Source organism: Corvus brachyrhynchos, unplaced genomic scaffold, assembly GCF_000691975.1.
Source record: "Corvus brachyrhynchos isolate BGI_N302 unplaced genomic scaffold, ASM69197v1 scaffold305, whole genome shotgun sequence".
Lineage (NCBI taxonomy): Eukaryota > Metazoa > Chordata > Aves > Passeriformes > Corvidae > Corvus > Corvus brachyrhynchos.
In genome coordinates, this window is record NW_008239284.1 from 716,341 (window position 1) to 729,691 (window position 13,351).

Below are 13,351 nucleotides of genomic sequence, written 5' to 3' on the forward strand. Positions count from 1 at the left end.
TGGGGTGCTGCTTCCTCCCGTGTAACAGCCCTGCCCTGTCCCTCTCCTCTGCAGTGAGAGACATTCAGCTCTGTGTCATCCAGGAGGTTTTCCCTGTCCCTGTTGTCGCTGCTGTGCAGGTACAGCACTGGCACAAGCCACCTCCCTTTGTTCTCCTCTTGCCCTACACTTGCATTTCCACGTTTCCCTAAGCCAGGACATGTCCCTGTGAAATCAGGTCTGGTATTACAAGAAATGCACAATCCCTGGGGCTTTTTTTTTTTTTTCTGCACTAGTCCTCTGGCTGTTAACATGGATCTTGCTCCTGGCTTCAATTTCTTTTCCTGCTCAGTTTGCAGCTGCCCAGTGCAGCTCTGTGGGAGCCCTGGGATGCTGTCAGAGGGGGATGTGAGTGCCTGGCAGGGTGCTGGCACACGCTTCCCTTGGCAGCCTGTCTGTGTTTGTGGAGCTGGGAAGAAGTGCCCAGGAGAGAACCAACTGCAAGGAGTTGTTGAGAAGTCTCATGTAGGGGCAGTGATGGCCTAAAGCTGTAGGGAGAGGGGGGGAAAATCCCCATTTCTTTCTTTTGGGAGGTCAGGTGGTACCTGGAGAAAAGGGGGGGCTCAGGCACGATTGCCTTTCTCAGGATTTAGTTTGCACATTCCAGGAATGCTCCTGCTCAGGGTGTTGGAGCTGGAAGAATCAGCTTTGTGGTTGTGTCTAAATGAAACATAATTTAGTCAGGCAGCTTGTGGGAGGTCCCTTTACAAGCAAGAAAAGGACTTTGATTCCCATCTTGCTTTGGGATCAGTGAATCTGTTGGAGATCTGTGGCTGTCACATGTTAGTGGGATATCGGCAGGGACTCTGTGGATGCAGGAGGAGGGGATGACTTGCCAATAAAAGTAATAATGATCTTTTGTTATTCATTCAAAGGCATCATGCAGCAAAGTAGGAACAAATCCAGAGTGCTCACATCAAATCCCTCCTATTTACGGATGTGTGAATCAGGAGAAACAGTTAAAGGGAGAGAATCCAGTCTGGAGCTACTCTTGGCCTGTTTAAAATTGTCCTCCAAGTAGGAAATGATTTAAGGTACTTCACATGTCCTAAGAAAGGCACCTGATGTGGGCTGTCTGCAGGGAGCAGGAGGTGTCGGGTGGGGTCTGTTCCTTGGTGGAATATCAGGGCTGAGGCAGTGGGAAGTGCCAGGCACGAGCAGCAGAGTGCAAAAATAGCTGCACTCTAAAAGCCTAAAAACAATGGGCAGGATAAAAGTATAATTCCTTTCACTCAGGGCATCTTATGGGAAGAAGCAGTAGGAGATGGGGAGAAGGGGAATTTGGAGAGGAAAGCAAAATGAGCCATTTTCTGCTCTTGGATTGCAGCAGCACAGATCTGTCACTGAAGTCATTTACACCCAGGATAACCACAAACCTGTCCCAAAGCATTTCAGCAGCTGGAGGGGATTTATTTGGATGGAAAGAATGTGTTCAGCATAGCTTGGCCAAATGACACCTACGGTGGACTTGGCAGCTGTTAGCAAGTATTTATAGGATGTAAACAGCAAGGGGAAGGAGGATGGAAATGGAGCAAACTGGGGGGGAGAGAAAATGGGATGAAAATGGGAAAAGGAAGATTTTTTTTTTTACTGCTTTATGGCTTAGAGTGTAAAGCATCCATCCAGGTGGGATGAGCTAGTCAAAAATGCTTCTCGCTAATTGGAAAAAGCATTTGAAAGCAGAGGCTGTAGTTTTGGACTGCTTGGAAAGGCAGTTGGTGTCCACTGCAGTGTTCTGTGGTACTGTAATGGTTCTGTGGGATGGGCAGGGATCCCTCTCCCACTAGGGGATAAAAGATCAGATTTGATCAGATGGTCATAGGATCAGATCAAATGTTCCACCTCTGCTTTCTCTTTTCTGATGGTGGGGAGCAGCGACTGCTTCAGAAACGAGTGTTTGCAGCAATCAGCAGCTTCTGAGCCTCCTGAGCACCAGCTTGCACCTCCCATCTGTCATGTTTAGTAGCCACTGACAGCCTGGTACCTTTGATTCATCCTTTCCACATTTAAATCCATTTGTGATTTGACCTCTCCAGCATGTGGTAACAGTGGCTTCCCCACTTTGTGCTCTACGTACACCTGTCTGCAAATTCTTTCCTTTCCATTAAAATCTCTGCATGGTGATATCATTGCTGGCCCTGCATGTTTCCCAACAGTCAGGATCTTCCCCAGTGAGTGATTTGAGTTTAGTTTCTCCTCATGTGAAGTCCATCCCATATTCTGGTCACCTTTTGTGCTTCTCTCTGTCATTTTTTAGTTCTGCTCTTTTTTTTTGGGTGAGAAGTCTGAGCTTGCTCGTGGTTTTCCAAACGCTGGCTCATCCTGGATGTGTGTTCTTTTGTTTTCTGTTTTTTTCTGGTTTCTTTGATTTACCACTTGAACTTGCAATGAACAGCAGGTTAATATTTTTCAGGGAATATCCCCAGGGGTTCCCAAATCCATGTGAGCAGAGCTGGATAAGAACTGGTTGCTGTAGGGGCGTTGCTGCTTCTGTTTTCCTCTTGTCCCATCAGCACTGAGGTTCATCTATTGTTCATCACCTGACTCCATTGTTGCTCAAAATTCCTTCTGCACTTGAAATCAAGGAATATGTTTACTTTTCTGAAGGCATTTGTGTCATCCTCAAAAGTTGCCTCCTCACCTGCCCCTCTCCCGGGTCTGTGTGCAGACTCAACCTCTGCCCTCTCATCACTGTTTGTCTCTGCTTGCTTCTGTTTCCACCTTCAAATTCACTATTAATCCATGTGGTGCCCCTTCCCAATAACCCAGGCTGGCTCAGTTTCTGTGGACAATCACTGGAAAAGAAACTTGTGGGAAGGGCTGTGAACTCCAGCCTTTCCTGGCTGCTCTGGAAGGACCCCAGTAGCTTCTGCTCCCTCAAATCCATGCTGACGTTCCCCTCGCCCGTCCACCGGCTCAGCTCTTGGCTGCTTTCATCTCCCTGCCTTTCCCACTGATCCAGGCTGCGTGGTCGTGTTCCCTCAGATCCTCTGGGAGTCTCTTGGAAGATTCCTGCATTCATAATGTTTGTTCCTGGCACCGGGGCTTGTTTAGCAAGAGATTGGCAGCTCGGCTGGCGCGGGCCTGGCTTCCTTAGAAGGCACCATTCATCACCAGTCCTTGCACTCCTTCAATGACTGCTTGGCTGACAGTGGCTTTTCTTTCCCTTTCCCTCCCTTGGCACAGGGGCTGCTCCCAGGTGGGCGTTATCCGGGCGCTGATCGAGGCTGGAATTCCCGTGGATATGATCGGGGGCACGTCCATCGGCGCCTTCATGAGCGCCCTGTATGCCGAGGAGCGCAGCTACAACCAGATGAGGATCAAAGCTCGTCAGTGGGCCATGGTAAGCACTGGGCATGCTGGATTCCCTCCTCTGGGAATGCTGCACTTCCCTCCTCGGCTGGAGCAAGGTCCAGGCACATCAGGGCAAGAGCAGCTGCCCAGGAAGGTGCAGCCTCCTGAAATTCAGTGTCTGTGCCACAGAACAAGCCCTGCCTGGCAGTGATGGATCACCTGGAAAAGCTGCTCCGTGTCCAAGGTGTCAGGAGGCAGCTGCCTGGCTTATCGCTGCACAAACCCTTGTCACGCTGTCAAGGCACAGTGGTGTTGTTTCAGTGTGCTCACCTGTGGTTATCTTTGTTTTATTTTCTCTTTTTATGTACTGGGACCTGTTTCCTTTCCAGCTCTCAACAAATGTGTTTCTCTTTTGTGTAATTCTCTCTCTTTCTCACATGCTGTCATGTGTCAGTGGAACTGAGTGACAGAGGTAATCCTTCACTAAATAACTCCCAAATGTGTCGTTCCTGGGCCTGCCTGTGCACTCCACAGCAGTGGGACTGTGGGTCAAGAGAAATTCCTAACTTTCAGTATTTAGTACAAACAAAACCTTATTTTCAAAGTTAACCCAAGTTTTGGGAAGGTTGTTTTCAACAGTGACTTCAGTGGGTGAGTTTATTTATCATGGAGTTAAAGACTGGTTGGGGTTGGAAGGGACGTTAGAGATCATCTTCCACCCCCTGCCATGGGCAGGGACACCTTCCACTACCCCAGATTGTTCCAAGCCCCATCCAACCTGGCATTGGTTTTATTTATTGATCAGATGTTGGGTAAAAACTGTCCCAAATGCCATTGGTTCAGACTGACTGAAGGTGAGGGTTATTTCTGAAATTTACAGTTTTATTTCTGGTAACAACTTTGTATTCTTCATATCAAACCCACATTTTGCTGTAGATTTTCTTATTGAAAATGAAGCAACAGAGGGAATTTTCTAAATGAGATTAAGACTCTTCAGTCTTGGGTTTCAGGGGGAAATAGGAGCCTGTTATTGGCACATGGGCACTGTTTATGTCTCCCAAGGATCTTCTAATCTGCAGTGGCTTTGCAACAAAAACTGTCTCTTGGAAGCTGGATTGTCTGAGGCACTAAAATCCAGACTGAGGCCCTGGGATGTTTGTGCTGTCCTGGTGGGCAGAGCACTGTGGGACTGATTCATCTCCCCATCGCTGCTTGCCAGAAGAATATGGATTTTATGCTTTTTATTTAAGAACTGCCTGTGCCTGGCTGGCTTGGGAAGCACCCAAAAACATAAACTGTTTATGATCCAGAGCAGTTTGCTGGAATCAGAAACCTGGGGGAGGCTCGAGATTAAGGGCATAAAACCAACTGCACTGAGTTGTGTCAGACATCCCTTTAACCTTGCTCTCTTTTTTCCACCTTGGTCACTACCAGATGCCTCCAAGGCAGCATCTGGGTGGGTGCTGACACCTCCCTGCAGTGCTTTCCCAGCACTTTGTGGCTCTCTGCCCTCTCTCCCAGCTCTTGGTTAAGCTACAGCCATGGAATTTTCCTCTGTGCATTTGTCCAGAGGATTCTCTCCTTGTTTGTCAGGTCTCCCCTGTGCAGGACATGGAGATGTTGTTTCCTGGGCTTCTCAGGGCTGTGTTCCCACTCTGGAGCTTGCCAGCCTAAGGTGGAATCACAGTCACTTTTAGCAGGAACAGTTAGAGATGAAATGAAGGCATTTAATCTGTTGATTAACTTTTGAACACAAATTGCAAAGCTCAGAGAACGTTTCACAAGGTAAAAGGCAATTTTTGGCCCAGCCTGGGGCTCTTTCAGGTGTTGGTGCTTTGAAACCTGCTAAGAAGTAGTGGGAGAGGTGACTGACCTCTGTTAGAGCAAACATTTCATCTTAGTAATGAAGAATGGATTTTCATGAGGGCTTCCATGAGTGTTCTTGCAGGCCCGTGTCCAACCCAGAGATCATCCAAGGGTTTGAGGAGGACAAAAGCAAAGCCTGCTCTGTTGGAGGCCCTTCCCACTGGTACCAGCAGTGTCCAGCAGAATGGCCACAAACTGAAGGGAGCCATGAAATCCCCTCTCCCAGATGGCACTAAATATACAGAGCATTTGGGGGGATGATAGATCTTTATTCAGGGGTTGTTCTGGGGTGTTGACTCTTGGATGGTGTTTATAGTGAGCAGGGAGAGGGGAAAGGAGCCCCAGTGTGCTGGAAACAGCCAGGAGGTTTGTAGGGGATTCTTGGAAGATCCACTCCAAGGAGCTGAGTGTGAGAGAGCTGAAACATCCCTCAGATAACCCCAAATTCCTGTGTCCCAAGTGGGACCCTTCCTGCTGTCCCCAGAGCAGCACCAGTGGTGGCTGTGCTGGAGATGCCCCAGGAGCTCCTTCCTGAGCCAGGGCAGTGATGCCTTTTCCTGGTCTTAAAATCAAGAGTCAGACACAGTTAGAAGGGGAAAAGGGATTTTACCTTGGTATTTATTGTAAGGATCCTTAGGTGCACACGCCCAGGTCATATGCATCGAGATGCACCCCGCTGAATATGCCCAAAAGAATGGGTATGACATTATAGGTTTTACTAATTAGCAGATCTATCAAAGATTCCCCAATGAGAGGCTCAAGTGAGCCCCTCTCCCCAAGGAGCCTTCCCCTGGATGATTCTATCTCAGTTTACAGAATGTGTTCTGGAGAGGACCTTGGGGTCTGGGGCACACTGATCCCCAGCTATGAAGCTTCTAAAATGTTGAGTCTCTTAGCTTGACAAACAAGTCCAAGAATGTAGGCAAAAAGCATTAGGAATACAGAAGTTGTAGAAAGGTATAGCAGGGGTATAAAAGAAAAGGCAAAAATCTTCATGGCATCAGCAGAAAGGCTGGAGCATTCCCTGCTCCAGGAATTCCTGCTCCTCTGGAGCTGTGAGCTTTGCTGCTGAAGGTTATTGCTGAGTGCAGCCTGGCTTCTCCAGCCTGGGGGCAGTTGGGAAATGTCTTCATTGGGATGGATTAGTTAACTCTGAGCTTTCCTTAAGTATCCTTTTAATCCATCAGAGTGTATGCTGTTTATCCTGCAGTTATTTCTCTTCCTGGTATTTTTAGAAACTGGCATATCTCTAGTTGTACAATTGGTGCTGGGAGAAGGGATATTTTTAATGGGATGTGTTTTCTGCACCTAATGAAGCAGCAAAGAAATAAATGACTCTTGTCAAAATACAGGGGGAAATATGAAAATTCCCAGTCAGATTAGTTACTATTTATTGTCTCTGTGCATCTTCTGTACCTCTATTTAACCAGCTGAGTGAGCAAGCCAAAGCTTTGGTGTTTGCAGATTGTTGGGTTTTTTAATTGGAGGATTAGTATCTCAAAGTAGAAATATTTCACAAAGAATGGAATATTCTCTGAGAGGAATATGGTTATAGGTGTGTGGGGCTGAAAAGCTGCCTCTAATGGGAATGAGGGCAGGCTGGGTGGGACACTGCCATCATTTGCTGCCTGTCACTTTCTGGTGGCACTGACAGCTCAAATAAATGTGGGGATTCTGACCATGGAGTCATGAGGTTCTGCCTCTGACCCTGCTCTCTTTGTCCATTGGGAGATTCTGTGGTTTAATGAGCTGATCAGGCCACAGATTAGTCCTGTTTGGTTTTTCCCTGTTATGCCAATGCTCATCCAGCCCTGAGTTATATTTTTATTTTATTTATTTAACATTTTTTGTGTGAATTCCTTTCCTTGCTTCATTGAAACTTTATAGGGGAATGCTGAGCAGGTACTAGATGATCTTTTGAGTAGTTTAAAAAATACTGGATCTGTTTGAAATTTTTGTTGTTGCTTAAGTTTTCCCATAACTTTGGGTTTTTTTTTGTAGTCAGGAACATTGAAAAATCCTGGGATTATACTGGCAGTATAAACACCAGTTTGCCACAATTCTGCATCAGAGAACAAATGAGCCGGAGATGAAAAGTCCTCCTCTCCACCATCACGTGTCTTTGCTCTTGTCCCTCTGCTCTGTGAGCAGAACCTTCTCTCTTCCTTGCTGAAGTTTTTTATACCCCAGGGTCACTTTAAAAAATTATTTTAGGATTGAATGTCTTTTTAAAAAGAAAGCTCATCCTGCAGCAGAGCTGTAGAAGTGAAAGTTCATGGAAGTTAATGAAGAGTTGGGAAGGAATTGTTCCCTGGGAGGGTGGGCAGGCCCTGGCACAGGGTGCCCAGAGCAGCTGGGGCTGCCCCTGGATCCCTGGCAGTGCCCAAGGCCAGGCTGGACATGGGGGCTTGGAGCAGCCTGGGACAGTGGGAGGTGTCCCTGCCCATGGCAGGGGATGGAATAGGATGAGCTTGAAGGTCCCTTCCAACCCAAACCATTCCAGGATTCCATGACCTGCAAACCCTGAGAGCACTGGCAGAGCTGGCTCAGGGCTGGGCTTCCTGTCCTGGTGGTGTCAGGGGATGAAGCTCTTGGAGCTGCTGGAGCTGATCCCAGAGCTCCTGGTAGGAAGTGGAGCAAGAGCCAGAAGGCTCTGTCTGCCTTTCCAGAGGGTGATCTTTAACTGAATTTATCTGGGGAACAGGAGGTGGTAGCAGCTATTCTTGGAAGGCTGAGGGAGGCTGTTGGCCATCAGCATCAGCTAAAGGGCATCTTCCAGCTCCAAGAAATGAGAATATTAAGAAATAACTGTTAATTAGAAGTATTTTGTCCATGGGTAAGACCACTGCCAGGATCAGGAGAAATGTAGAGGCTCAGCATTATAAATATCACTTGCAACAAGGGAAGCCCGGTGGCTGGTGTGCTGAGTGGGAGAGATTTTTCTTTGGTATTAAATAAAGGGCTCTTTGTAAATGCCTCTTCCCCTGCTTTAATCACTCTGACTACTGTCAGAGACCTAATCCCTATTTTAGGTGCAGCACTAATTCCATCTCCTCTGAAGCTGTGGGTAGCAGTCTATAGTTAGTTAGGTTGGCACACTGTCCTCAGCACATCAAACCCAGAGTGAAGATGTGAATGAAGCTGACGCTTCATCATTGGGTTTGTGCTCAGCCTTTTACATTCCCCCACATTTCCTGTTCCCATCCTTGTTCTTGATGATCTTTTTTTATCCTTGCACTTGTGTTCTCTGGGCAGATCCCTGACAGAAATTGGAAAGCAGCTGGACATGACAATGGAGGCTGATCCTGCTGCTCTTTAAATCACTGTGAGAGTAAAGCCAAGGCCAGATGTTGCTCACAGCTGCTTTAACAGCTGGCAGCTCTGAGGCTGTTCCATGTGTGTGCCTGGGAATGATGCCCTGTTCTCTGAGAAGATGTTTGTTAAATCACAGAGAACATGCAGAGAGAGAAAATATTTCATCTCATAGAAATATTTCATCCAGTGAAACCCCATTTAATTTAAGAGGGATTCATTGGGGTTTGTAGGCTTCTTTTACATTTTAACTATGATGTAATATATTAAGCATTGAATTTTGTTGAGATTTATTAGGATTTCACAGCAACAGCCTGGTTATGGACAAATATTATGGCCTTAATGCCATAAAGTTTAGGGATTTTCATCATTTTCTATGTAGGTTACTACATAGGTGAAATAATGCTGTTGAAATGGGGGGGAAAAAAGGAATCCATGAAAGCTTAATTGCAGGATCTATGTGTTAGAAGAGCTGAGTTGAAGGGTTGGTGTGCAGGGACTTGTAGTGCTTTAAGAAACCTGATGTAGTTTGGTTTTGCTGGCTGGTGCAGAGTCTGTACCAGTTAAATGCTGGTCCATAACACATCCCCATAACTGACTCTGGGAGTGACAAACAGTGGTCCCCAATCCATAGAAAGTGTTGATAGCTCTTGAACATGTGCCTGACTGAACCTTGCTGCAGTCCCAGAGAATCCCAGGCACGATTTTCTGCTTCCACTGAGGCAGAGAAAAGCTTTTAAGTCTGGGAGAAAAATTAGGTGTGATCCCCAAATGAGAAGAGATGGATGAAGGAATTCCTCTACCATGGATTTATGGTTTCCTTCCCGCACCACTGAACCACAGAGGTGCTGTGGGAAGGATGGTGAAGAGGAAGATAACTCATAACATCTTTTTTTAGTTAAAAAAATAAATAGAATAGAGCTGCACCATCCATGTCCTTGTGCAGAGGCTGAGGCCTGTGCTGGGCGCGCTGCTGTGGGGCTGGTTTTGGGGCACAGGGGAAGCAATGCACGTTCTTGCAGGGCCTGATTGCAGGGGTTGCTGCTGCTTTGGGGTTTACTCAGTGTAAATTTACCACACAAGGAGCTCCTGGTTGTAGATTTTGCAGTTGTTTCTCTCAACACTTCATGCACCTGTGATGCTTGCAGCATGTCAGCTCTAAACTCTGGAGTATGATGTCTCTGGAGTATGATGTCTCTGGAATTGCAGCCTTAATGCTCACATTCCCATGGATTCTGCCCTATATTTACCTTTGAAATGCCTTTTTTTTTTTTTTTCCTCTTTTTAGGTTATGAACTCGGTGTTTAAGACCATTCTAGACTTGACATACCCAATAACCTCTATGTTTTCTGGAGCAGCTTTTAACAACAGCATCAACAACATCTTCAAAGATAAGCAGATAGAGGTAGGTTGTTTATTCACCTTATGGATAGGAAATTATGTCCTTGTGTTCTGTTGGAGCAGAAATAGCTTTTTTTCCATGTTAATATGGAAATCTGGAGCTGTTGGGTGGCTGAAAACGTGGTGAAACTGTGAATGTGGTGTTACATGACTGCAGGAAGGAGCCTGTTCTTTTTGGTGGATTTAGAAAACACAAACTGTAGATGATTTGTAGCTATTTCAGTTTGACAAAGGGATCCCATTGTCTGAGAGAAGAAGTGAAAATTGTGACTCTGAAGAAGAACAGCTGAGACTGCTTCATCATTATTTTTCTGCAAATCAGGTCTCAGAGACCTTCAGGGCACACCAGAGAAGGGCTCCAATTGGGTTGCAATGGGTTTGGCTTTTTTGAATTTTACTTTCGAAGCTGGAGTGAATTTTCTGAGCAGCCCACTGAAAGCTGCAATAATGGCAGAGTCCTTTGTGTCCTGGTTTGCACTTGGGGACCTTTTGTAGTTGCTGGGTGTTGTGTGGTCCACCTGGGCCAAGAGCCACCTTTGGAATCCACCTCTCCTCCATCCCTCAGCAGCAGCAGATTGTAAAGCACGTTGTCAGTGTTTGTCTTCCTACATTACCCAGCTCAGGGAGTGTTTGGGTAGCCTTGGAATTTCACCTGATTTGCAATTTTAACCAAATTATTCCTGCGTTCGCATCCTTGTGATGAAAGATCATGTAGCAAATTAACACTGTATATACTTTAAATATATTTGGTAAAAATAATCCACAACGTTCCCTACCTAAATGCAAGGATGAAAGTAAGTGATTAATCATCGTGTGGATTAAAATAGCAGTTTGCTGTGCAGAGGGGAGGGTGCTGGAGACAAACAGGTTTTAGAGAATCATGGAACCATCAAGGTTGGAAAAGGCCTCTAAGATCCCTGAGTCCAACAATTCCCCCAGCACTGACGAGGCCACCACTGACCCCTGTCCCCAGGTGCCACATCCCCAGGCTTTTGAGCACTTCCAGTGACTTCACCACTTCCCTGGACAGCTGTTCCAATGCCTGACCATCCTTTCCATGAAGAAATTTTTCCTGCTATCCAACCTAAACCTCCCCTGGTGCAACTCGAGGCCGTTTCTGTCTATCCCTGCTTTGGATTCCAGCAGTCAGTTCATTGTACTTCCTTTTTAAGATGCAGCAGATTCCTTCCTTAGGAATTTTAACAGCTGTAGTTGCATATTCTGGTCTTCCCTTGCAGTCACACGAAGGTTTTGTGCGAGAGAAATCCAGTTCTGAGGCATCCACCAGCATCATCTCTGTGCACGTGTGCTGACCATCACAGCCCCTCAGTCTGTGCCCAGGGTTTCCTCATGTGGGAAGAAGTATTCCCTCAGATAAATAAGGAAAAATGTTGTGTATCTCAATCAGGAAAGTCAGGAGAGGGTTATTCCTTCATTGCAATTCCCACTATCAGTGCAGGGTAACCAGTCCTGGAACTGGGAGCTGCCCCAGGGTAAAGAGAGACTGAGAAAGTAACAGGAGCTGAGCCAGGAACCTTGAAAAAAATATGTTCTCAAAGCATTTAAGGCATCCAAACTGCAAACATCCATCTTTTCTCCCTAGCTGGGGTGGGTTTGGGTGGGTAGCAATGATTTCCACCTGGAAATTCCTATCAATAAAAATTAATTACAGCCTTACAAGCAGAGGTTGTGTTTGGGTGCTTGGCCACAACTGCTCCTTCCTGAGAGGATCTGCAGTGATCCCAGGCAAACCTTGGGAACTTCCTACCCAAGGGGCTGACCCTCATGGCTCTAGAAAAGTGTAAAATTCAGAAGTTCTGGGCCAGATCCTCCTTTTTTGCTGCTGTGGCTGTGAGGTGACACCCCTGTGCTTCCCACACGAGTCCTCACCCCTCTCCCACACGGGAGCTGGGAGCAGGAGCACTTACACTGAACTGTTATTTCTGACACTGAAAGGGAGGTTTCCATTTTCTCTGAAATTTGCTCTCTGCCAACCCTTGTAACGTGGGTGTCTCCTGACTCCCAGCACTGCGGCTCATGTGGGGGCCCTGGTGACAAAAACCCCGTCACAGGCACTTCCCAAGCAGGGATCATCCACGTGGGTCCCTCAGGGAGCACACAGAAACCCAGGGTGGGGCACTTGGACACACAAACCCAGGCCAGGGTGCTTGAAAGAAATTTCTCAAGAAATAGAGTTATTTTCCTCTCAAATTACCCATCCTGTTGTGAGAACATCAGCCTCTGGAATTTTTATTCTGCATGCCAGAATTCTTATCCCTGTGCCAAAACACCCTTGTAAATCATCTCAGCTGGGGGTTCAGGTGTGAGGAATCAGACAAGACTTTTTTAAGTCCTGTTTCAGATTTGAATGATGCCCTGTTCCAGAATGAGTGGAACAATCCCTGAGCACTGAGATTTTATTGCTGCGTGGGAGGGCTCGGGTTAGTTTGCTTGGTGCAGGTGTTTGCATGAGCATGAAAGGAGGTGTCAGAGAGGCTTCTTTTCCCATTCCCCTGTTTTTGCTCAATATGTGGTTGATGCACTGAGAACTGCAATCCCCAGAATATCTCCAGCATGGAGAGGAACCTTCATACTCTTGTGATCACACTTTATTCACCCCCTTTCCTCTGGCATTTACACCTGGGTTGTGATAGTGGTGCAGTGTCTGAGTTCTCCCCAGTCCCACCAGCTCTGCAGAGCTGCTGAAGAGATGAAACTCATCAGAAAAAAAGCCCTGCTTCTTGGCAGGGCAGAATTTCAGATTGAACAGCCCAGAAATCACACCAGGAGTTGCAGCCCAACCACTGAGGGAGGGCTTCCAGCTCCAGTGGTCCTGGAGTCCAAACCTGTGTTTGGTTTGAGTTTAAGGCCCAGCAGAGCTGTGCTGGAGAAGGCCCAAACACTGTGTCCAGTGACCAAAGGCTGCTTGGGAGAGCAGCTTTTCCTCTTCAGCCTTGATTCAGCTTTTCTGATTGACGGAGTAGCATCAGCTGTTCCCTGGGCAGAAGCTCAGTTTACTCAGACAAGTCCTCCTCCTCCTTCCCCTTGGCAGCTACCGTTTCACCAAGCACCATGGAAACTTTCCAAAACTGTCCTCTCCCCAGCAAAGCCCTGCACAGTTGGGAGGTCACCTTCCCCTTTGCTTTTTCCAGCTGGTGGGAGGTGAGACACAGCTGAAACCAGAGGAAGAACTTCCCCTGCCAGGAGCAGGGCTGGGTGCTTTGTTCTGGCCCCATTGAATAAACTCCCAAAGCTCTTGGCTTGGCCATTCTTTTTGTGTCTCACCCTCCTTCTGTTCCACACTCCCCACTGTTGTGTTACCCTGCAGGACCTCAGGCAGCCTCTAGAATCTTCTTGGAGATCGACCTTGCAGGGTCCTTTGTTCCTGTAGCCAATGCTCCAGAGTTTGGTGTTGTCCTCTTTGCTTTCAGGAAATGCT

The 13,351-nt window shown here is 47.0% G+C and overlaps 1 protein-coding gene across 2 annotated transcripts in view; it reads left to right on the forward strand.

Annotated features, from left to right (window-relative positions):
* Positions 1-13,351, forward strand: part of PNPLA7 (patatin like phospholipase domain containing 7) — a 118,679-nt gene that overhangs the window by 87,382 nt on the left and 17,946 nt on the right. For both annotated transcript variants that reach the window (XM_017740325.1, XM_017740326.1), the window contains exons 26-27: positions 3,226-3,382; positions 9,800-9,916. In XM_017740325.1, the coding sequence (XP_017595814.1) occupies positions 3,226-3,382; positions 9,800-9,916 (274 nt within the window). The remainder of the gene's footprint in view (positions 1-3,225; positions 3,383-9,799; positions 9,917-13,351) is intronic.